This window comes from Bos taurus, chromosome 8 (assembly GCF_002263795.3).
Source record: "Bos taurus isolate L1 Dominette 01449 registration number 42190680 breed Hereford chromosome 8, ARS-UCD2.0, whole genome shotgun sequence".
Classification (NCBI taxonomy): Eukaryota; Metazoa; Chordata; class Mammalia; order Artiodactyla; family Bovidae; genus Bos; species Bos taurus.
The window spans coordinates 79,402,446-79,427,714 of NC_037335.1; the positions used below are offsets into that span (position 1 = coordinate 79,402,446).

General features: G+C 42.6%; 1 protein-coding gene across 1 annotated transcript; it reads right to left on the minus strand.

Moving 5' to 3' along the window:
* Nucleotides 1–311: 311 nt before the first annotated feature.
* C8H9orf153 (chromosome 8 C9orf153 homolog) lies at nt 312–24,491 on the minus strand. Its single transcript, NM_001435362.1, has 5 exons — nt 24,374–24,491; nt 23,198–23,347; nt 6,403–6,494; nt 4,212–4,704; nt 312–571 (listed from the first exon to the last, which is right to left on the minus strand). The coding sequence occupies exons 3-5, from the start codon at nt 6,466–6,468 to the stop codon at nt 348–350; spliced, it is 783 nt and encodes a 260-aa protein (NP_001422291.1). The 5' UTR covers nt 6,469–6,494; nt 23,198–23,347; nt 24,374–24,491; the 3' UTR covers nt 312–347.
* Between the last annotated feature and the right edge of the window lie 778 nt (nt 24,492–25,269).

Here is a 25,269-nt window from a genome sequence, read left to right on the forward strand (position 1 = left end):
GCCTGGCGTGCTGCGATTCATGGGGTCGCAAAGAGTCGGACACGACTGAGCGACTGATCTGATCTGATCTGATCACCTTCATATGCACTCTTCTTTTCATACGATTTAAATTACCTCAGCCCTGGTCCAGATGGGTTTCAGCAGTCCAAACCAGGCATTATATTAGCAGACCAATTTAGATCTTTTACTCCATAATAATGGTTTAATACTGAACCTTACATGCATATTTTATAGACTCGGTTCCTATTTTCCGTGGGGCCACTGCTTCTTTGCTTTTCATGTATAAATTCACTGCTCTCAAAAGGAAGATCTGTATCTAAGATGTTTTAATGAACTATATATTTCATTTAAGAAGGTGATAACGTTTTTGGGTAATCAACTTTAGGATAAATGACAAGAGACTTATGAACTAGAGGTGGGGAAAGAGGATGCGGCAACTGCTGGCTCCCCACAAATCTCTTCTCGCTGTCATTCTTAATGTCTGAAAACTCATCCGAAATGCAGCGCTTCCACTTCACAAGCCCCTTGTAAAACTTCCATTCCAGATCCCTTAGATCCATGAATTGTTTTGCTGAAAAGAATCATATTTTCAAAGAATCACACAATGACCTTATTTAACCTTCAGTTACTTAGAGATGCTTCGTGAACAGAATGAACCTTTGATGAATTCAAGTCCCCTTTTCCCTTATGTTTCTGAACTTTCTGAAGAAATCTGTTTCTGAAGTTTTGTAAACTAAGGGGGAACCTATATTGTTCATCTCATCTAAAGCCGTCCTCCACATGGGAAATAGAGTGGGCCTGGCTGGGCCTGGCTAGGCCTGGAGTGGACTTTGCAGGGCCATCACAGGTAGAGGTGTCTCCTCTGGTGAGAATCGAGAGACCACAGAGTACAGAGGTCTACAGGACATAGAAAAGGATCCTAACGTGTGGTTAAGATGAGTGGAAAGACTGATCACAGTTTATTTGTTAGTGTCATTTCTCCCAAGACACTAGTGTAAGCCCTGAGTATAACAGGGCAGTGGTTTAGCTAGAATCTGGTTGTTTTCCCTTCACTTTCAGGACCTGCCAGCTTAGGGCATCATTAGTAGTTTCAACCTCTTCATGGAGGTAATGAACCATGAAAAACTCAAGCCAACATATACTATGCAGTCCCCTCCTCAGCAGCCATTGCCCTTTCCCTTCCCTTCTTTTCATGGCTAGTAAGGATGTGTTCATGGCTAAAAACAAAAAGAACAATAAAAAGCAAGATCTTAGGCAGGGGCTTGGGTGGAAAACCTGAGGCCAAAGAGCAAATAGGAGTGTAAAGAATATCAGGAGAACAGGAGAAAATGGGTCAAGCAAACAAGCAGGTGGGCTGGTCTGTCTCTCATGGGTGACTCTAGCATCCTCCCTGTGTGGTGATATTTGAGCAGGTCACCTGTGGCCGAGATACTGCCCCTGCCCCAGTCAGGCCCCCACCCCTGGGAAGGGTTTGAGTTTCCCCAGGTCTGCGAGATAGGAAGTCTGTATAAATATTCTACACATGCCTAAAGTAGCAGACAGGGGCCAGGGACTGTGCTTTGATTCAGATCTGGCCATAGTGTTCAACGGCCTGTCCTAGGGCCCAGTTGCCAAGGTTGAGGGAATTTGGCAGGATCTCAGCAGGCCTGGAATAGCAGGAAGGGCAGGGATATTTGGTGAGGTAATTCAGTTCAGTTCATTTGCTCAGTCGTGTCCGACTCTTTGCGACCTCATGAACCACAGCATGCCAGGCCTCCCTGTCCATCACCAACTTCCAGAGTTTACCCAAACTCATGTCCATTGAGTCGGTGATGCCATCCAACCATCTCATCCTCTGTCATTCCCTTCTCCTCCAGCCCTCAATCTTTCTTAGCATCAGGGTCTTTTCAAGTAAGTCAGCTCTTTGCATCAGGTGGCCAAAATATTGGAGTTTCAGCTTCAACATCATTCCTTCCAATGAACACCCAGGACTGATCTCTTTTAGAATGGACTGTTTGGATCTCCTTGCAGTCCAAGGGACTCAAGAGGTGAGGTAATAGAATGCATGATATTGATTAGTGAAGAGCTTTATGTTGTGATCTGTGGTGGACACCACAGGTTGGTTCACTCTATACCGAGTATAATCCTTTTCAGCCTTCCTCTCCCCAGAAAGTTCGAAGCTAGGATCTCTATTGACCAGCATTCCTTGCAGTAATGGGTGGCTATTGGACACAATTCTGGCCAAGAATGTGTGTGGAGAGGTCACCTGAGAAGGGGTGTTCTGAGGAAGCATTGCTTTCCTATTAATAGAGGACAGAAGTAGCCAGTGTGGCTCTTTCTCTTAGCCCCCCTTCCTCCCTGAAATGTATTCATAGCACCTGGAGGTACATATAATTTTAGCCATGAAGACAAAAACCACACACAAAAAGATGGGGAGCATGGGTTCTTGACAACATCAAAAAGCTTTGCTCTTGCTCTTGTCTGCCTCCAGATGGAAAAATTAAAAAAAAAAAAAAAAAACTCATTTGATTTTTTCTGTTATTTTTCATAAAACACATGTCTAATCTACATAGTCCTGTAGGATTTATCCAGAGCAAGAGAAGCTCATGTGATAAGAGAAGAAGAAAATGTCAGCACCCACGCCCTTTTCCTCCCCCAGTTCTTGGAGCTAGTAAGGATGTGTTCTATAATATTCTTTGGTATATCAGGAGTCTTCAAGTTCTCCTGGACTGAGGAAGATTTAGGGACTGGCTGACTGATACAATAATAGCAATAACAAGCAATATAGAACAGTAAAAGATGAATTGTTACAATTAAACCTAACTAATTACTGGATGTTCCTCATACGGATGCATACTTGGCTTCATGCATACTCCTTGGATAGACAGGCCATGTCTCAGAGATTCTGCCTCCATGATCTCAGGAAATGAATTCATGGAGGCAGAAGAGAGATTTTAATATAGAGTCTGAAAGGGCACATGAGAGAACTCAGAGGAAAGGACAATTAGGCCCCTATGGGTGGCAAAGCTGTAAATGTTTCAGACCTATCAAACATTCAAAGCCTTTAGGACTTCTTTAGTAGGCATTTTGCAAATTCTTCTTATTGATTCTCAATACTTTCTATGCTTTTTAGTCTCTGGGCATACTTCACCTATGTACTTTTGTGGACTATCTAGGCCATTCCTACAGTTTCCTAGTTTCCACTTTGCCTGGGCTCCATAGCATACTAGATGTGACTCTGCAAAGGAATTTGAGACCTGAATTAGGCTCTGTCAAGACTTCAATGCAGGGAATTACAGTGAAGATTCTTCCAGCATCTTGGACCAAACATGATCAGAGTAATCAATACATTTCTTTAAATGCATTCCTTCAGATACTACTTTTAATATAACAATGGAGGTGCCAAAATATTTGCTGGTTTTGAGTCAAGAACTTACTTCAGAAGGTCTCAAATATTTTATCATTGATTTAACATATTTTTTATAGCTACAGAGAATAACAAGATATAATTTTCCTTGCTTACATAATGAAATGGAAATCTTAAGAAGATACCCTATCCTTGCTAAAACTAACAATTGTATGATTTATAACATTTTAAACTTTCTCTGTGTGGCCTTTGGCTTTATATGGGTGTATCCCTATTCAAAACTCAGATATGGCTTGCTTAGAGTTCATGCACTCAGCTCCCTCACACTCTCCATTTAAAAAAAAAAAAGGAGGAAAGGAAGGAAGGAAGAAAAAGAAAAAGGAGGAAAGAAAAAAAGAAAGAAGAAAAAAAATCAGATATGAAGTTTCTGTTGTTTGTGTCCTGTTGATAGCCTTGATAGAGATGCAATAATAACTCAAGGATAAACATTTGTGAAAAATATTTTTAGAAACCTCCAATTGCAGTTGAGGTAAGATACTTAAGAAACGAAAACCATTGCTTCATAAATACTTGACTTATTCATCAACCTGGAAATGATAGTGAGTCCAAGTTTAACTGGCTCACTTTATAAATGTTTAAATGCTGTGCCTCAGTAGCACACCCTTTCAGGGGTGAATCTGAGACATGGCCCTCAAAGTTTGATTCCCTGTTCTCTATTTCCCCCATCACTATGGGCAGCGAGTGCATCAGCTCTGAACCTCAGAACTGCACGACTCCCTTGGATCAAGGACGCTAGGAACCAGGGTACAACTTGCAGTCAGAGTCCACTCATTTCCTTCCACATGGCCTCATCTGTTTAGATTACCTGGATCGATGAGGAAGTATTTAGGGGCTTTATCTTCAAAGATAAACTTCTCTGGCGAGACACAGGGAATGCCCAGCCTGCACAGAATTTTGGTGCTCTGAATCTTCTTCCGTATGGTGACCATTGACACGAATTTGGAGTGATCGATGAGAATCTCATAAGGAAAAGTGTGCACGGGAGGGGGGATCCCATACTCAGAGATTCTCTGCTGGGATTTGGAGAGTCTCTCCACGGGGGAGAGGGACCTGGTAAGCAAGCTGCGGTGCAGGAGCTCAGTCATGGACTCCGGCCTCTCTTCTCTTCTCACCACCTTGCACGTGAAAACAGGTAAGGAATCATCTGCTCTCCCATCAGTCCCCCCGGTTCCATTCAGGAAATGCTTTTGACTGAGCATTCTCTGTGCTTCACCAGGTGAAATACAGTGCATTTTCAGGAGATTCAATTTTTTGTTCTCCTTATTAAAATTCTCAGCAAACGCATATAATTCTGGCAGCTATAGGAAAAAAAAAGTGGGGAATCAGGAGACTGATCAAAATGTCATTGTCTGATAGGTTCAAAAATTCTAGAACAAATAGGACAACAATATTACAAACAGAAACATCTATCTTTGAAAGATAACTTTGCCTGACTAAACAAAATCAATCATGGGTCGAATTTGTCGAATTCAGAAGGTTGACAGAAGGTCGAATCGTAGATTGAGTCCCAAAAGGGTATTATTTTTGTTAGGGGAAGCACACTGACTGAAACCGCCCACCCTGGCCAGGCCCTTTAGTAACCATTCGCATGAGTTGTTTTATGACAGGAGATCCTGGTAAGGAATAAGGAACTAATAAGCCACCACCAACTAGAAGAGTTCGGGAAACATCAAAAGGAGACACGGAGTGTCCCGTCCACTTCCCAGAATTCCTCTTGCTAGCATCCATCTTGGCTGGGCGATGTGTGCGCCACCAGGAAAGACTCTGAATTAGAATGATTGGCCAAAGAGAACCCAGAAACTAATCCTATCACCACAAAACCCGAGACTGTGAACCATGTGGCAGAGCAGTTCTCCCGGGTTCCCTTACCCTACTGCTCTCCACCTGGGTGCCCCTTCCCAATAAAATCTCTTGCTTTGTCAGCACGTGTGTCTCCTTGGACAATTCATTTCCAAGTGTTAGACAAGAGCCCTGTTTCCGGCCCTGGAAGGGGTTCCCCCTTCCTGCAACATTTTGACACATTGTTAATCCTGTGAACTAAAACGAGCCCATTAGACTTGGATTCTAATGTCTTTAAGATCTTTTCAACTTTAAAATTCTATGAGTGATTAGGGAGAGAGACTGCTGTGAAGATTGGTGACCTGTTTTGAGTAAAGCTGTATTTCCTTCTCGCTTTCCTGCTGGCTCTACAGTAAAGAATCCGCCTATAATGAAGAAGACGGGGTTTGATTCCCTGGGTTCGGAAGATCCCCTGGAGGGGGAAATGGCAACCCACTCAGTTTTCTTGCCTGAGAAATTCCGTGGACAGAGGAGCTTGGTGGGCTACATTCCATGGGTTTGCAAAAGAGTCAGACATGACTGAGCAACTCAAGAACATATTTCTTTGAAGGAAGAAAGGGAGCCGAGCTAATCTAAATATCAAAACCTCACCCTGGTGTCCAAAGGCCTTGAATGTTCAGGAATGCCATGCAAAGGAAGCTGTAATTGTCCTTATTCACTGGAATATTTTACCAAAGCACATGGGTTTGTGGAGTGGCTGACAATGGTTGTTGGCAGAAGACAGAAGTCTTCTCTCAGAGTACCCTTCTCTATCTAAAATCCTGTATTGAAAAAAAAAATAAAGTTCCTAGAGTATCCTGCCTACTAATTCTGTTATTCCTAACAGGCTCTGAGGCCTTTGATTGGAAGGCCAGCAAGGCTGAAGTGAGAGCCTGCTTTTGGGCAGCTGAGTTTCCCTTCAGTCCTGGTCAACTCTCTTGCAAGAGCAGCAGATGGGAAGGAGGCTAAAGTTGGCATAGGGCTCTTTCACAGGCATTGCCATCACCATGAAGACACCTGAGCACTCCTGCAGGCAAGTGCCTCATTTTGCTGTGACAATAAAGGGTAAGTCACTGGAGTGAGATTTTTGTGTTCTCAATGGCCCATCGCTGGGTAAACAGGAGTTGGGATTTGAACAATTCTTGAATGTCAAGTGTCCTGTACTCTTAAGTACATACCGAGCATGTCAGAGATTCATCTTCTTCACCCTCTTTACTCGGATCCATGTCTCTGTTGAAGGACATTGTGCCTTGACTTGAGTCTCTGATTCCTAAAAGATCAAAATAAGGGAATACCAAAAGAAAGATGAAAAATCAGATAAACTACAAGAGAGAAAGGTAACACTAAGTCTTCAGAAGGTTGTAAGACACCTTTAAATTTATACCATTTAAATATTTCTTTTGTTGTTTCCTTACTCTGTCAGTCAAATTAATGATGTTTCAATCAAATCTTTTTTATGAAACACCTCAAATTTTTATGCAACATGTATTTTTAGGCATTTAATACTAGTTCAAAGAATTCTATATGGACTGTTCGATTTTCTTAGGTCTATATTTTTTGATCAACTTCAGTTCCTCTGAATATTAACTCACCTACCCCCTTATCCATAAAAAGTATTTTTTATTCAGGAAAAAAAGGCTAACAATAATGAAAACAACAATAATTAATGTTTTGAAATAATTTGCTTTGGGCCACATATAGAGGAGGCACTTTACATATGGGATTTTGTTCAACCCATTTTGAGAGACTAAAAATGGCCACAGAACATTTACAGTTAGCCTCATGGATAAGAGGTGCCCAAACACCCTCTTCCAACAACACAAGAGAAGACTCTACACATGGACATCACCAGATGGTCAACACCGAAATCAGATTGATTATATTCTTTGCAGTCAAAGATGGAGAAGCTCTATACAGTCAGCAAAAACAAGACTGGGAGCTGATGTGGCTCAGATCATGAACTCCTAATTGCCAAATTCAGACTTAAATTGAAGAAAGTAGGGAAAACCACTAGACCATACAGGTATGACCTAAATCAAATCCCTTATGATTATACAGTGGAACTGAGAAATAAATTTAAGGACCTAGATCTGATAGAGTGCCTGATGAACTATGGAATGAGGTTCGTGACATTGTACAGGAGACAGGGATCAAGACCATCCCCATGGAAAAGAAATGCAAAAAAGCAAAATGGCTGTCTGGGGAGGCCTTACAAATAGCTGTGAAAAGAAGAGAAGCGAAAAGCAAAGGAGCAAAGGAAGACTTAAGCATCTGAATGCAGAGTTCCAGAGAATAGCAAGAAGAGATGAGAAAGCCTTCCTCAGTGATCAATGCAAAGAAATAGAGGAAACAACAGAATGGGAAAGACTAGAGATCTCTTCAAGAAAATTAGAGATACCAAGGGAACATTTCATGCAAAGATGGGCTTGATAAAGGACAGAAATAGTATGGACCTAACAGAAGCAGAAGATATTAAGAAGAGGTGGCAAGAATACACAGAAGAACTGTACAAAAAAGATCTTCACGACCCAGATAATCATGATGGTGTGATCACTCACACTCACCTAGAGCCAGACATCCTGAAATGTGAAGTCAAGTGGGCCTTAGAAAGCATCACTACGAAGAAAGCTAGTGGAGGTGATGGAATTCCAGTTGAGCTCTTTCAAATCCTGAAAGATGATGCTGTGAAAGTGCTGCACTCAATATGCCAGCAAATTTGGAAAACTCAGCAGAGGCCACAGGACTGGAAAAGGTCAGTTTTCATTCCAATCCCAAAGAAAGGCAATGCCAAAAATGCTCAAACTACTGCACAATTGCACTCATCTCACACGCTAGTAAAGTAATGCTCAAAATTCTCCAAGCCAGGCTTCAGCAATATGTGAATCGTGAAATTCCTGATGTTCAAGCTGGTTTTAGAAAAGGCAGAGGAACCAGAGATCAAATTTCCAACATCCGCTGGATCATGGAAAAAGCAAGAGAGTTCCAGAAAAACATCTATTTCTGCTTTATTGACTATGCCAAAGCCTTTGACTGTGTGGATCACAATAAACTGTGGAAAATTCTGAAACAGATGGGAATACCAGAGCACTTGACCTGCCTCTTGAGAAATCTGTATGCAGGTCAGGAAGCAACAGTTAGAACTGGACATGGAACAACAGACTGGTTCCAAATAGGAAAAGGAGTACATCAAGGCTGTATATTGTCACCCTGCTTTTTTAACTTATATGCAGAGTACATCATGAGAAATGCTGGGCTGGAAGAAACACAAGCTGGAATCAAGATTGCCGAGAGAAATATCAATAACCTCAGATATGCAGATGACACCACCCTTATTGCAGAAAGTGAAGAGGAACTCAAAAGCCTCTTGATGAAAGTGAAAGTGGAGAGTGAAAAAGTTGGCTTAAAGCTCAACATTCAAAAAACTAAGATCATGGCATCCGGCCCCATCACTTCATGGGAAATAGATGGGGAAACAGTAGAAACAGTGTCAGACTTTATTTTTTTGGGCTCCAAAATCACTGCAGATGGTGACTGCAGCCATGAAATTAAAAGACACTTACTCCTTGGAAGGAAAGTTATGACCAACCTAGATAGCATATTCAAAAGCAGAGACATTACTTTGCCAACAAAGGTTCGTCTAGTCAAGGCTATGGTTTTTCCAGTGGTCATGTATAGATGTGAGAGTTGGACTGTGAAGAAGGCTGAGTGCTGAAGAATTGATGCTTTTGAACTGTGGAGTTGGAGAAGACTCTTGAGAGTCCCTTGGACTGCAAGGAGATCCAACCAGTCCATTCTGAAGGAGATCAGCCCTGGGATTTCTTTGGAAGGAATGATGCTAAAGCTGAAACTCCAGTACTTTGGCCACTTCATTTGAAGTGTTGACTCATTGGAAAAGACTCTGATGCTGGGAGGGATTGGGGGCAGGAGGAGAAGGGGACGACAGAGGATGAGATGGCTGGATGGCATCACTGACTCGATGGATGTCAGTCTCAGTGAACTCCGGGAGTCGGTGATGGACAGGGACGCCTGGAGTGCTGCGATTCATGGGGTCTCAAAGAGTCGGACACGACTGAGCGACTGAACTGAACTGAAGTATGCTCAGGGTTTCTCTAGTAGTTCAGACAGTAAAGAATCTGCCTGCAATGTGGGAGACCTGGGTTCAATCCCTGAGTTGGGAAGATCCCCTGAAGGAGGGCCTGGCAACCCATTCCAGTATTCTTGCCTGGAGTTTCCCCATGAACAAGGAGCCTGGCAGGCTATAGTCAGTCCATGGGGTTGCAAAGAGTCAGACACCATTGAGTGCCTAAGCACAGCACAAGTCTGCTCGACATTTGACTCTGGGCTGGCCTTGTGCTTGGCTCTGACTGGCAGCACAAGTTAAGGCACTGAAGAGCTTTGCAGTTTCACTGCACACTCTGGGAAGCCTGAGCCACCCCATAAGGGGATACAGCTACCCTTCTGGAGAAACCATGTGGAGTCAAGACCAAGCACCAGCCTCTGGACACGTAAATGGGGCCATCTTGGATCATGATGCCCCAGATGCCCTCAGCTGCACCAGCAACTCTAGATGAATTCAGATGGAGAACTGTCAGCTGAGTCAGCCAACTCCAGAATCATGGTGTGTAATGAATTACAGTTGTTTCTAGATGCTGCGTTTTGAGTGGATTGTTACATAGCAATAAATACTAGATAAACTCCATGGTAGTTGTATTCTTGGTTTGAATTATTCCAGTGAACCTCAGTTGGTAGGTAGGGTATGTGAGAGAACATCTTCCTGGGCACACGTGTATGCTGACCGGTGCGTACAGTAACTGGGAGGAGTGTCAGAGATGAACCCAGAATGCTCATCTGGTATTTGGGGATGAAGCAAAAACAGTTAGGTGCTTCCTCCTTCCCAAGCAAAGTGGGAAAATTCAGGATGAAGGGTATGTACTTGAATATACATATATTTGAATATATATTCATTTTGGGATATTTATTATTTGAAGATATCTATATATATCTAAGATATAGATATACACCTTAATATATTATCATCACTACTAAGTCCAGTATATCAATATTTATAACTATATCTATACCTAAAGATATATATATATATATGTAAAACATACGAAACACCAGGGAATCCAATGGCAGTCCAGTGGTCAGGATTACTTACCTCCACTGCTCATGCCCCAGGTTCAATCCCTGGACAGGAAACTGAGATCCTGTAGGCTGTAGAGCAGATAGAATGCCTCCCCACCCCCAAACAAAAACAAAGCCAATGTAACACAACATGCCTACCCACTTTCCTACATTTGGGCAGAGGCTTCACATACTTGTCAAACCCCAACCTGCTGAAAAAAGACTTGATTGTGCTTTCCTTTCGATAGGGAAAGCAAAGAAAACTATTTCTCAAACTTGCTTCACCTGAAACCTCTGGAGTTTTGTGGTCAGCCATGACTTGCCTTTCAGGGCAGTCGTCCACCATGGGAGGGCTGCCTTCTCCCATTATCAATAGACAAAACATTCTCTCTCTCTCTTTTTTTAAATTTTATTTTTAATTGGAAGAAAGTTACTTTACAATATTATGATGGCTTCTGCCATATATCAACATGAATCAGCCATAGGTATACATATGCCCCCCTCCCTCTTAAGCCTCCCTCCCATCTCGTTCTTTATCCCATCCCTCTGGGTTATTGCAGAGTACCAGCTTTGGATTCCCTGCATCACACAGCAAATTCCCACTGGCCATCTATTTTACATATGGTAATGTATATGTTTTAATGCTACTACTGTCTTAAGTCATTCCCACCTCTGCCTCCCCTACTGTGACTGTAAGTCTGTTCTTTACATCTGTGTTTCTTTTGCTGCCCTGCAAATAGGATCATCAGTACCATCATTCCAGACTCCATATATACGTGTTAGTATTCGATATTTGTCTTTCTCTTTCTGACTTACTTCACTCTGTATGATAGGCTCTAGGTTCATCTGCCTCATTAGAACTGACTCACATGCATTTTTTTTAACAGCTGAGTAATATTTCACTGTGTATATGTACCACAGCTTCTTTATCCATTCATCTGTAGATGGACATCTAGATTACTTCCATGTCCTTGTTGCTGTTCAGTCACCAGTTGTGTCCAGCTCTTTGTAACTCCATGGACTGCAGCACACCAGGCTTCCCTGTCCTTCACCATCTCCTGGAATTTATTCAAACTCATGTCCATTGAGTTGGTGATGCCATCCAACCATCTCATCCTCTGTCGTCCCCTTCTCCTCCTGCCTTCAATCTTTCGCAGCATGGGGGTCTTTTCCAATGAGTTGGCTTCTCGCATCAGGTGGCCAAACAATTGGTGCTTTAGCTTCAGCATCAGTCCTTAAAGTGAATATTCAGGGTTGATTTCTTTTAGGATTGACTGGTTTGACCTCCTTGCTGTCCCAGGGACTCTCAAGAGTCTTCTCCAACACTACAGTTCAAAAGCATTAATTTTTTGACACTCAGCCTTTTTTATACTCACATCCGTATGTAACTACTGGAAAAACCAAAGCTTCAACTATATGGACCTTTATCGGCGAAGTAATGTCTCTGTTTTTTAATATGCTAAGTTCATCATGGCTTTTCTTCTTTTTTCTTTTATTTCATGGCTGCAGTCACCATCCACAGTGATTTTGCTGCCCCACCAAAATAAAGTCTGTCATTGTTTCCATTGTTTCCCCATCTATTTGCCATGAAGTGATGGGACCATGATCTTAGTTTTCTGAATGTTGAGTTTCAAGCCAGCTTTTTCACTCTCCTCTTTTACCTTCATCAAGAGGCTCTTTAGTTCCTCTTTGCTTTCTGCCATTAGGGTGGTATCACCTACATATCTGAGGCTATTGATATTTCCCCCAGCAATCTTGATTCCAGCCTGAAATTCATCCAACCCAGCATTTAGCATGCTGTACTCTGTATGTAAGTTAAATAAGCAGGGGGACAATACAGAGCCTTGATGTATTCCTTTCATGATTTTGAACCATTTTATTGTTTCATGTATGGTTTTAACTATTGCTTCTTGATCTGCATACAGATTTCTCAAGAGACAGGTAAGGTAGTCTGGTATTCCCAGCTCTTTACAGATTTTCCACAGTTTGTTGTGATCCACACAGTCAGAGGCTTTAGCGTAGTCAATGAAGAAGTAGATGTTTTTCTGGAACTCTCTTGCTTTTTCTATGATCCAACAGATGTTAGGAATTTGATCTCTGGCTTCTCTGCCTTTTCTAAATCTGGCTTGTACTTCTGGAAGTTCTTGGTTCACATACTGTTGAAGCCTAGCTTGGAGAATTTTGAGCATTACTTTGCTAGCATGTGAAATGATTAGAATTGTGCAGCAGTTTAAACATTCTTTGGCATTGCCTTTCTTTGGCATTGGAATGAAAACTGACCTTTTTCAGTTCTGTGGCCACTGCTGACTTTTCCAAATTTGCTGGCATATTGAGTGCAGCACTTTCACAGCGTCATCTTGTAGGCTTTGAAATAGCTTGGCTAGAATTTCATTCATCACCTCCACTAGTTTTGTTCATAGTGATGCTTCCTAAGGCCCACTTGACTTCACATTCCAGGATGTCTGGCTCTAGGTGAGTGATCACAGAATCGTGGTTATCTGGGTCATTAAGATCTTTTTTGTATAGTTCTGTGTATTCTTGCCATCTGTTCTTAATATCTTCTGCTTCTGCTAGGTCCATACCGTTTGTCCTTTTCGAGTCCATTTTTGCATGAAATGTTCCCTTGGTATCTCTAATTTTCTTGAAAAGGTATCTAGTCTTTCCCTTTTCCTCTATTTCTTTGCACTGATCACTGAGGAAGGCTTTCTTATCTCTCCTTGCTTTTCTCTGGAACTCTGCATTCAGATGGGTATGTCTTTCCTTTTCTCCTTTGCCTTTCACTTCTCTTCTTTTCTCAGTTATTTGTAAGGCCTCCTCAGAAAACCATTTTGCTATTTTGTATTTCTTTTTCTTGGATGATTTTGAGCACCGCCTCCTGTACAATGTTACAAACCTCCACCCATAGTTCTTCAGGCTCTCTGTCAGAACTAATCCCTTGAATCTATTTGTCACTTCCACTGTATAATCATTAGGGAGTTGATTTAGGTCATACTTGAATGGCCTAGTGGTTTTCCCTATGTTCTTCGATTTAAGTCCTAATTTTGCAATAAGGAGTTCATGATCTGAGCTAGTCAGCTCTCGTTCTTATTTTTTTAGACTGTATAGATCTTCTCCAAAAGCAGAGACATTACTTTGCCAACAAAGGTCCGTCTAGTCAAAGCTATGGTTTTTCCTGTGGTCATGTATGGATGTGAGAGTTGGACTGTGAAGAAAGCTGAGCGCTGAAGAATTGATGCTTTTGAACTGTGGTGTTGGAGAAGACTCTTGAGAGTCCCTTGGACTGCAAGGAGATCCAACCAGTCCATTCTAAAGGAGATCAGGCCTGGGTGTTCTTTGGAAGGAACGATGCTAAAGCTGAAACTCCAGTACTTTTGCCACCTCATGCAAAGAGTTGACTCATTGGAAAAGACTCTGATGCTGGGAGGGATTGGGGGCAGGAGGAGAAGGGGACGACAGAGGATGAGATGGCTGGATGGCATCACCAACTCGATGGACGTGAGTTTGAGTGAACTCCGGGAGATGGTGATGGAAAGGGAGGCCTGGCGAGTTGTGATTCATGGGGTTGCAAAGAGTTGGACACGACTGAGTGACTGAACTGAACTGAACTGAACTGATAGATCTTCTGCATCTTCAGCTACAAAGAATATAATCAATCTGATTTTGGTATTGACCATCTGGTGATGTCCATGTGCAGAGTTGTCTCTTATGTTGTTGGAAGAGGGTGTTTGCTATGATCGATGCGATGTTCTAGCTATTGTAAATAGCTAGCCATGTCCTAGCTATTTTAAATAGTTCTGCGATGAACACTGGGGTACATATGACTTTTTCAACTATGGTTTCCTCAGGGTATATGCCCAGTAGTGGGATTTCTGGATCATATGGTAGTTTTATTCCTAGGTTTTTGAGAAATCTCCATAATGGTCTCCATAGTGGCTGTATCAGTTTTCATTCCCACCAACAGTGCAAGAGAATTCCCTTTTAATAATACCCTCTCCAGCATTTATTGCTTGTAGACTTTTTGATGATAGCCATTCTGATGGATGTGAGATGATACCTCATTGTGATTTTTTAAAATTATTTTTTATTGAAGGATAATTGCTTTACAGAATTTTGCTGTTTTCTGTCAAACCTCAACATGAATCAGCCATAGGTGTACATATATCCCCTCCCCTCATTGTGATTTTGATTTGCATTTCTCTGATGATGAGCAATATTATGCCTCTTTTCCTGTGTTTATTAGCCGTTTGTGTGTCTTCTTTGGAGAAATGTCTGTTTAGGTCTTCTGCCCACTTTTTGATTGGGTTGTTTGTTTTTCTGGTATTGAGCTGCATGAGTTATTTGTGTATTTTATAGATTAATCTTTTGTCTGTTGTTTCATTTGCTATTATTTTCTCCCATTCACCTTGCTTATAATTTCCTTCATTGTGCAAAAGTTTTTAAGTTTAATTAGGTTTAATTTGTTTATTTTTGCTTTTATTTCTATTACTCTAGGAGGTGGGTCATAGAGGATCTTGGTGTGATTTATGTCAAAGAGTGTTCTGCCTATGTTTTCCTCTAAGAGTTTTATAGTTTCTGGTCTTACACTTAGGCCTTTAATCCATTTTGGGTTTTCCTGTGTATGTTGTTAAAAAGTGTTCTAATATCCTTCCTTTACACATAGTTGTCCAATTTTCCCAGCACCACTAAAGACTGTCTTTTCTCCATTGTATATTTTTGCCTCCTTTGTCAAAGATAAGGTGCCCATAAGTCCATGGATTTATCTCCGGGCTTCTTGGATTGGAAAAATCAATACTGTGAAAATGACTATTCTACCCAAAGCAATCTGTAGGTTCAGTACAATTCCTATTAAACTATGAGTGGTATTTTTCATGGAATTGGAACAAATAGTTTGACAGTTTGTACATAAGACCCTAAATAGCTAAAGCAATTTTAAGAAGAATGGAGAAGGAGGAACCAACCATCCTGACTTCAGGATACACTACAAAGCTACAGTCACCCAGACAGTATGGTGCTGGACAAAAACAGAAACATAGAGCAATGGAACAAGAAATTCTCTTACTGAAGCTGCTGTTGAGGATCTTGCCCTCTCATTGGAGGGTCAGGACTCAGAACACTAAAACAGAACATTAGCCAATGATGCTTTTATCTAGTTTAATGCTGACTTCACTAACATACTCAGACTATGAGCCAAGTCAGTGCGTACACTTGGGTTAGCCCTGTAATGCAAACCCCCTGGTGAGAATTCCTAGAAATCCAGGAAAATATAACCAATGCCCTGTTACAGATTCATGCAACTGGAGGGAGCCCTTGTAAGGGTTCTCTAGCACTTCTATTTGGAGAAGGCAATGGCAACCCACTCCAGTACTCTTGCCTGGAAAATCCCACGGATGGAGCAGCCTGGTAGGTTGCAGTCCGTGGGGGTCACGAGGAGTCGGGCACGACTGAAGAGACTTAGCAGCATCAGCACTTCTGTTTATCATCTGTTATTCCCAGAAATTCCTACAGTTGATCCTGATTTTACCAAGATCAAGGGCATCTCACAGGAATTCCTCTCCATCTGCCATCATACCCAACTTCTCTCTGCTCATCTAATGGTAACTTTATCCATTCCACATTGGTATATTTTATCCTCCTCATAACTCTTGAGCTCTTTCCCCTTCCTCCCTTCCCTTCAAAGGGGAAATAACTTCTCTTTCTGCTTCTTGTTTCTTTTCTGTTTTATCTTCAATCTCATGATCCCCAATGGCTCCTTTCTTTTTTTTACAGACATGTAAAATCTCTTCCATTTGGAGAAAAATACAATTTCTCTTGACTCTGATCCTACCTCCAACCTTCAAATTTTCTCTCTAGTTTACCTCTCTGTACTTGCTATTTATAAGATTCTCATTATCTAATCTTCAGAATTTAGCTAATTCTGAAGATTAGATAAATTTGGCTGACTAATGAAGCCAAATTGAATTCTTGAAGGCAGTAGTGACTTCTTCATCATCTGTGTTAATGTTGTTTTTAAAGTCCTCATTTCCTCCATCTCAACTCTTAGCTACCCCTTTTCTTTGAAATTGATTTTTAAAACTCTCCTGGTGGTCCAGTGGCTAAGACTCTATGCTCCCAATGCAGGGAACTCGGGTTTAATCCCTGATCAGGGAAGTAGATCTCACATGCCACAAGTAAATATCCTGCATGTTGCAACTAAGAGCCGTCACAGCCAAATAAATAAATAAATTAAAATCTTCCTTATTCTTCCCAAACTCATTTTAATGATCTCAGTGTAAAATTTATGATAGGAAATCTGATTGATTTCAGATTTGGGCTATTGCAGTCATCTTCTGGTTTCCTTGCCCTTATTTTTTACTTTTTTATAACCTATCCTAAATCCCCTCTGCCCCCATAAACTGTTTTTTAAAACGATTTGCATGCAATCTCTTTATAATGACCATGTTAATGTGTGTCTTTAACAATAGTACTTTACCATATTCACACAATCATTCTTTTCTGTCCAGGAATCCTGAGTGTACTGCTGCGCCACCAGGTGGCCGGTATTGGAAGTTCGCTTCTAATACTCCATACAACTTTTTCTTTCAATCTCTCCTCCCTTCTTTCCTTCCTTCCCTCCACTCTTGACTGATTTTTTGGGGCTTTAATTTATGGTATGCCTTAATTCAGCACTTTACAATGTGTCAGGTACTGGACTAGGCCTTAGACAAGACAAATGAAGGATTGTGTGTGCAAATAATAAGAAAAGATTTCTAAGACATTTACAAATATTTATTAATCACCTGTTATGCCCCAGGCACTGTTTAAGTCCTTGATATACATTGGCAAACAAACAAACAAAAAGTTTCTGCTTTTGTGAGGTTTACATACAGGGGAGACACACAGAAAATTGTATATATAATAAATGAGTTAATAAATAGGAAAGCCATAAATGCTATAAAGGAAACAAAATAGATCAGGGTCAAGGGGATTGGGAGTGCCACGGGCTGGGCGTAATTTTAATAGGGTCATCAAGGGAGATAATTGAGGTACCATTTGAGCAAAGACTTGTAGGGGGTGTGAACCCTTAAGGTAACTGTGGGGAGAACCTTCCAGACAGAGAAGCCAGGGCAGAAGCCATATGCTTCTGCCTGGAGAAAGAGCAAGTTGCAAGACAAACAGGAGAGCGAGGAAGTGAGGGGAAGAAGGCAGAGAGGAGGGGGAGGAGGACTCTACGTCCTCATGGTCTTGGAAGTTGGCTTTCCTCAGAGGGAAGCCAGGAGCCATTGCAGGTTCTGTGACAGCTTCTGACATATTTTTTAAAGAACACCCTGGCAGTCATGCGGAGAGACAAACTGTTAAAACATTTTATCCATATAATGCTAATTGTCCAATGTGATTCCACACATTTACAAAAGCTGTATGTGTGTTTTATGTAGGAGAGAAAATATATTTGTATACTAAGTGAATATATCAATACACGCATAGATGTCAGTTCATAGCAAATCATCTGGAAGGACAAAATTTCAACAGAAGGGATTGAGTAGGAAGGGGATGAAAAGCGAGCTTTTGCTCTTCTTGTCATCTTGCATTTGCTTGGATTTCTTTTTTTAGTTGTAAGCTTGTGTCTCTCTTGTAATGTCACAACAATACCGTTAGAGATGTGGCTGACTTTCTGTTTGAGGAGAAAGTGGTATATAATGGGAAAGATCACCCCATGACTGTCTTCTTGTATATAATTACTTATGTACTCAGTCATGTGACAGGCCATTGAGAGGATACTGAAGCAATATCTGAAACAATTCCTACTCTAAGAATATTTTTTGAGGAACTTCCCTGGTGGTCCAGTGGCTAAGAATTGCCTTGCAGTGCAGAGGACATGGGTTCAATCCTTGATCGGGGAACTAAGATCCCATATGCCCCAGAACAACTAAGTCTGCCTGTGGCAACTACTGAGCCTGCACAGTGAAGATCTTGCTGACACGGCTAAGATCTGACACAACTAAGACCCCACACGACTAAGACCAGAGGCAAATAAGACCTTATGCAATTAAGATGCAACATGGCCCAGTGGCTGTCAAGACTAGCTTCATGGCCTGTGTTTGCAGGAAAGTAGACATGGCTGTCAGAGAAGGCAATGGCACCCCACTCCAGTACTCTTGCCTAGAAAATCCCATGGATGGAGGAGCCTGGTGGGCTGCAGTCCATGGGGTCGCTAAGAGTCGGACACGACATCACTTTCACTTTCACTTTTCACTTTCATGCATTGGAGAAGGAAATGGCAACCCACTCCAGTGTTCCTGCCTGGAGAATCCCAGGGATGGCGGAGCCTGGTGGGCTGCCGTCTATGGGGTCACACAGAGTTGGCATGACTGAAGCGACTTAGCAGCAGCAGCAAGGAATCTTATGAGTCACAAGGTGAAACAAAGAGCATTGTAAATTTAAAGAAAAACCAGAGTGGCATTTTTGCACACAAACTGATGATATCAGTTTGTAGTCTGGGATTATAAATGAGAGCCCCCAAAGCTGCAATCTGAAGTCTTACCCATGGGGTTGACACAATGCCTGGGACCCTTTCCCAACTGGGGCTCCAGATTGCTGTCCTTCGGGACGTCCCAGCACTGTGAAATGTGAACATCTGGGTGTTTATTTCAGTCAACAGCCCACTCCCTGAAATGGCTTTTCACTGAGTTTTCAGTGACAAAGAGAACAAACAATTGCTGTAGCCTTATTCTTGGTGTATACATACAACATGTGTATCAACAGTTCACAGTTGCAGCTGGAAATGCTTTGTCACATGGTATAGTGTTAATATTTGTATAATAAGATCTTGGATAAAACTTTTGTTGATAGTTCATTTTGTTTCTCTCTGAGCATAGCATGGGATTAACTTGTAAGTTTATAGATTCTTAACAGAAATTTAAGAATGTACTCTGTGTTTACCAATGAAATTAATCAACTTTGTCCTGAAAGCATTTTTTGTACTTGTTCTGGGAAAATCTCCATTAGTTGATTAGAATGTCATTGTGTTTGCTTGTTGAATGACTCACAGACTTCAGTGGTATCCTCCAAGTGGGAATTATAACTGCATGGAGGGCTTGTACAGTGAATTTTGATCTAATCAAATTCAGCTTTCAGGTATTTAGTGTAGCACCACTTATTCAGTTTCAGTTCCAACCACTTTGGTAAAATCGTCACACCTGCAGATTTGTTTGACTCAGTAAATCCTGACTGACACTCTACATTACCCGTGTGTTTGTAAGATTATTCTGGTCTATAGGACAGATGCTACTGTTTCCATCACTGTTTTATGCTTCAGTGAACACTTTTGAGGCACTGCTCCTTTTAAAAGAGTGAATTGGAGTAGAATATAACTCCATAGCAATCACAAAGGTTGCAAATCTGCTAAAGAAGCCAGTGGTGGACCAGGATGAATCTTGTTAACTGAATATTATGTGACAAGCTGGTTAATGGAGTCCTTGTGAGAAATGTTTCACATTGAAAGAAGCAATGATTACTGAGAACAAAATGGATTTCTGTGAAATCATGACAATCTTACTTCTCCAGTTCATGAGGTGTGATGATGACTGTTGCACTGCTTTTTCCTCTGAAGCCCCCAAAGGCCGTGTGGTCTGCAGAGAGATCTCTGTGTTCCCTGCTGTGGGGACACTTCAAGCAAGGGAGCCTCCCTGGAGGCAGGCAAGAGCCCACAGGGAGCTGAGGATTCTATAGACATATCAACTCCAACCTGATCTCTCACCAAAATGCCTAACAGACCTTCCTATGTGCTTTCCTTGGATTCCTCAGCCCTGGAGTCTGTCTGTCTGTCCCCAGGAATGACTTTCCTGGCATAGTAACTGGCCCAGGGTCAGTGCTCAATAATTATAGGTCTTCTGCTCAGGTTATCTGGAGACTTGATTGATGAGGTAATCAACACACTTGCTTGATGACGGAACACACTTTGCTACTCTGGGTTATGTAACACAATCAGAATAGAGAGTGTGGAGCAATCAGATTCAGCACCTCTGAGAAGGAAATGAGTCTGTGGCATCAGCCAAGAGCAGAGCGTGGGGTGAGGATGGTGACCTCATGGAAGGCATCTTGCAGCCCCGGCTGGTGCTGATGCTCAGAGACAGCACATCAGTCTTGATAAGATATTAGATGCTTTCTGATGGGTAGATTTTATGACTGTAAAATGACCTTATTATTGAAATTCCTGGGCTTCCCTCATAGCTCAGTCAGTAAAGAATCTGTCTGCAATGCAGGAGACCTGGGTTTGATTCCTGGGTCAGGAAGATCCCTTGGAGAAAGAAATGGCAACCCACTTCAGTATTCTTGCCTGGAGAATCCCACAGGCAGAGGAGCCTGGCAGGCTACAATCCATGGGGTTGCAAGAGTCAGACAGGACTTAGCAACTAAACCATCACTACTACTGAAATTCTTGTAGGCAAAGCAACATTATAGTAGAGAATGAAACTCAATTCCCCCATTGGAATAACAATTAATTCATTTTTAAAAATTAAATGAAAGATTATTTAAATTCTATAATGCTTTACAATTTTCAAAAGTTTTACACAAATGATTTCATGTATTTCCATAATAACCCTTTCACTTTCCTTCTCACCCCTACCTTGCCTGTCCCCTCTTGCCTCTCCCCATTGGTAACTACTAGTTCATTCTCTGAATCTATGAGTCTGTTTCTTGTTTTATTTACTTTTTTTTGTTTTGTTTTTGCCATTTGGCATGAGAGATCTTAGTTTCCAGACCAGGGACTGAACCTGTGCCTGCTTCAGTGAAAAAAGCACAGAATCTTAACCACTGGATCACCAGGGAATTCTCTGACTGGTTTGTTGTATTTTTTTTTTTAGTGAAATAATTGCTTTTTAAAAACTTGAATTTTTCTTAGGAATGCAATTATATTGCTAATTTAATACATAGCTTCCTTTTTTCTTTAAGATTTTTTATGTGGATCATTTCAAAGCCTCTACTGAATTTTTACAATATTAATTCTTTTTATTGTTTTGGTTTCTGGCTGTGAGACATGTGGGATTTTAGCTTCCCGACCAGGGATCGAACCCACTGCATTGAAAAGCGAAATCTCAACCTCTGGGCCGCCACGGAAGTCCCAAGGCTTCTTTATCTTTTGTAGAATCAATAAGCCTGGTGTTTTATGAGCAGTTTTAGTTTACAATTGATTGGCAAGTACAGAGTATTCACACATGCCTCTCTCCATCATACACAGTTTCTCCTATCATTGACACCTTGCGTTAGTGGGATGCATTCATTGAAACTGATGAACCAGTAGTATACATTATTATTACTTAAGTTCATAATTTCCATCAGGGTTCATTCTGTGTTGACTGTATCCTCCGGGTGTTGACAAATGTATGAAGACACGTACCCACTATTGTGTATCATATGGAACAGTTTCTCTGCCCTAAAAGCCCCATGCTCCAACTTTTTAACCTTCTAAAAGCCTCGCTGGGTTAGCCTTCCTGAAAGAGAATTGTCCTGCAGACTTGCTCTTGCTGAAATTAAAGCTGTCAGCGGCTTCCTTGTGACCCACAAAGTGCAAGCCTGTAGCACTTGGACTTCTCACCATCCAGCCTCACTTGTATCTGTCACTGCTCCTCTTTCAGGGGCTTCTACTCCTGCCACTGCTCTTTGACAGTCCCCCCACGTGCTGCTCACCTCCCCACTCCCTGCCTGTTTATGTCGCTCTTCTCTCCACACAAAGGCCCGGGCCTTTCCCACAGAGCTGCCTTCTCTCAAAGCCCATCACAGGAGCCCTCCCGCGATATACTCTATTCCCTTGTGAGAGTCATCTCCCACTTCTTAGAACCTCCCTGACGCTGTCCCTCTGTCTCCTCAATGGCATTTACAGGTTGACCTCACATTACTGCAACCTGCCAGATAACTGCATATTTTTTACAAATTGAAGTTTTGTGGCAACCTTGCATTGTCAGATGATGGTTAGTATTAATATTTTAGCAATAAGTTAGTTTTTAATTAAGGTATGTACATTTGTTTATATATAATGCTGTTGCACACTTAATAGACTACAGTATATTGTAAGCATAACTTTCATAGGCACTGGGAAACCAAAAAATTCATGTGTCTCTCTTTATTGCGATATTCAATTTCTTGCTGGAATCTGGAACCCAACCCACCGCATCTCCGAGGTCTGCCTGTATCGGTTTCCATCTCGTTTAGTTGTACTTGTCTTATTTTCTGACGTGCAGCATGGTGGGTAAGAGAATGTGCTCTGGAACTGAGGCCTTTCTTGCTGGCCTCTGACCTCAGTATTGGGTGTACACATACATAATGTGGGGACAGTTTGTGTGGTGTGAACCATCTGGAGTTATTGTGAGGATAAAATGAGTTAATCCATGTGGTGTTGACAAGACAGCCTGGCCCCCAGGAAGAGCTCTCAGATCATTAGCTGTTTGTTACTCCTCTGGTCTTCCTCCCACCACCCTCCTCCTGGAGGGCAAGCTCCTGGGGAGTCCAGGGACTCTCACATTCATCTCTGTGTCCTCCACACATCAAGACTCAAGAAAGCCTGAGAGCAAAGGCTCAGTAGATGCCTAACGGTTACACAGCTGGAGCCCTGCAGTCCCACACCATAAGCAAGTGTAAAAAACAAACCGACAAGACAGATCTCTGATCCTTAGAGCAATCTCCAGATGAGCCGGCCCTGCCCTGCCTGAGCCCATTAGAGAGAACATGGCCATGAACATCTTTGCTGTGATGCTTGCAGTTGAGTTTGCTCTGGCCCTGGGTCTCAGGGGATGGGGCGGCAGGCAGCTTCAGTGCTTCAGGAAAGGGTGATGGATGATGCCAGTGTTTTCAGAAACAGGAAAGAATCAGTACCTGGTGTAGGCTCCAGGGGAAACCTCTGCGTGCTTCTGGTCCTCTTGGTGGAGGCGGCAGCACTTGACCAAAGGATGGAATCCCAAAGCCAGGAGCTGGGCTCCCAAAGATGGAAACGCAAAGGAGAGAGACACCGTTCCACTCAGCAACCTAAAAGAGGAGGGACAGCTTCTTTGGTGTATCTTGTAATTCCATCCATCTCTGCACCTACAAATGTTTCTGTTCTGCTTCCTCTGATATCAAAGAAAAGCCATGCAGCAATAGTGGGGCTTCCTGCCCCGCCTCTTCTTCAGGGAACTGGCAAAGATACTAACTGGGATTCAGGGCCAGTCTGGGAAGATTGCCCCGGGGTCAGCACCCTTAACCTGTGTGCTGTTCACAATAGCATGGTACACTTGCGGGTGTCCGACACCTGAAACGTTAAAGCAGCACATACGAAGGAAGGAAGGATGCTGGGTGGCGAGCAGCGGGCGTAGGAGAGAGTGGGGTGGATCAGAGGGAACAATTCCATCCAAGGGAATGGCTGTGGAGAGCTGCCTGTGCTGACTGTTCTGAGCTCTGCGGACGGTCCCCAGGGAAGTGGGCCTGCTCAGGACCTTCACTGGTTGGATGAACAGTGGCCTTGAGGACTGACAGGCCTGTTGGGACAGGGAAAGGAGGTGACATCTGGCAGCTTCTGATGGGAGCCCACATGACTGGTTCATTTATTCCCATCATTCAGTTTGGGCCCAAGAGACAGCTTGTCCCTGTGAGCTGGTTCTGGAAAAAGGGAGAGAAAGTTCTCTGCCATTTTTTTTTTTTTTTAATCTCTCCGTTGTTCAGATTTTCATCTCTACTGAGGCTGTAACACTCAAGGCTGCATTTGAGGAGAGGGAGAAGGGAGGCCAAGCATGGTGAGGGCAGAGCAGTCCGAGGGCATGGGAAGGCAGGGTGTGCAGAGATGAAGAGAAGGCTCCAAGGGAGGAGGAAGACTGTGTGGGCTCAGGCCTCGCCCCTGGGGCCAGCTTCCCACGACCTCCTGGAGGCCTGGAAGTCCTGACCCGACTCGCAGCCCTGGACGCAGCTGCCATCTGTCCCCGGTCCTGCTCTTTTCCATCCCTTTCTCCACCTCCCACTTCACCCCCTCCTTGCCAAGCCCAGACTGGCTTCATTTCCTTCCTCTGTGTTCTCACTTACCAGTTGCTTTACAGTTCTCTGTTTAGGTGGCCGACTCTATCATGAATCTGTGTGCCTGGGGCCAGGGCAGGGCCTCATTCACCCTGTAACCCCATGCCCAGCCCTGCACCTGGCACATGCCAGAGCTGGGGAAGTGCTGAGTAGATGAGTGTGGCTGCCCATTGTGACATAAGGACAGCCTCAAGGTCACAGAAACAGCTGTGTCACACTGTCAGGGGACTATCTTCTTGCTTGAGGGTAATGGGTGGAGGATGCAAAAGTTTTTTTTTTTTTTTTAAGTGAGCTTTAAATAACTGAATGGTGAATATAATTTCTAATCGGTTGAGTTTTTCCTTCTGTAGACATAGGCAAAGTGCAAAGGAGGTGTCAAAGCAGTCAAATAATAGGAGACAGACCCTTGCTCCCTGCATCTACCTAGAAGTTTGGGTTGGTTGTACTAATTTAAGATGTGAGCCAAGATGCTGTGCTCTGGACTCCACTCTAACCCTGACATGGCTCCTTGCTCAGGAGATGGTTACAGTCATCACCGAATACTCCCCGAAGACCATTTCCCCAGAAATGAATCTAATGGAGTATTATCAGTGTTTTCTAGACACACAGAATCAGTAGAATAAGGACTTCCCTTGTGGTCCATTGGTCAAGCATCTGCCTTGCAATGCAGGGGACTCAGGTTCGATTTCTGGTCCGGGAACTAATATTCCACATGTCACAGGGTAGCTAAGCCTACGTGCCACAACTAAAGAGAAGACTGCACACTGCAACAAAATGCTCAGGTGCTGCAATGAAAGATCCTGTGTGCCGCAACTAAGACCTGACACAGCCAAGAAAGGGAAAAGAACCAGTAGGGTACACACACGTGCAGGGTTGGCTCTTATTATGCTTAGGCTTTGCGTCCA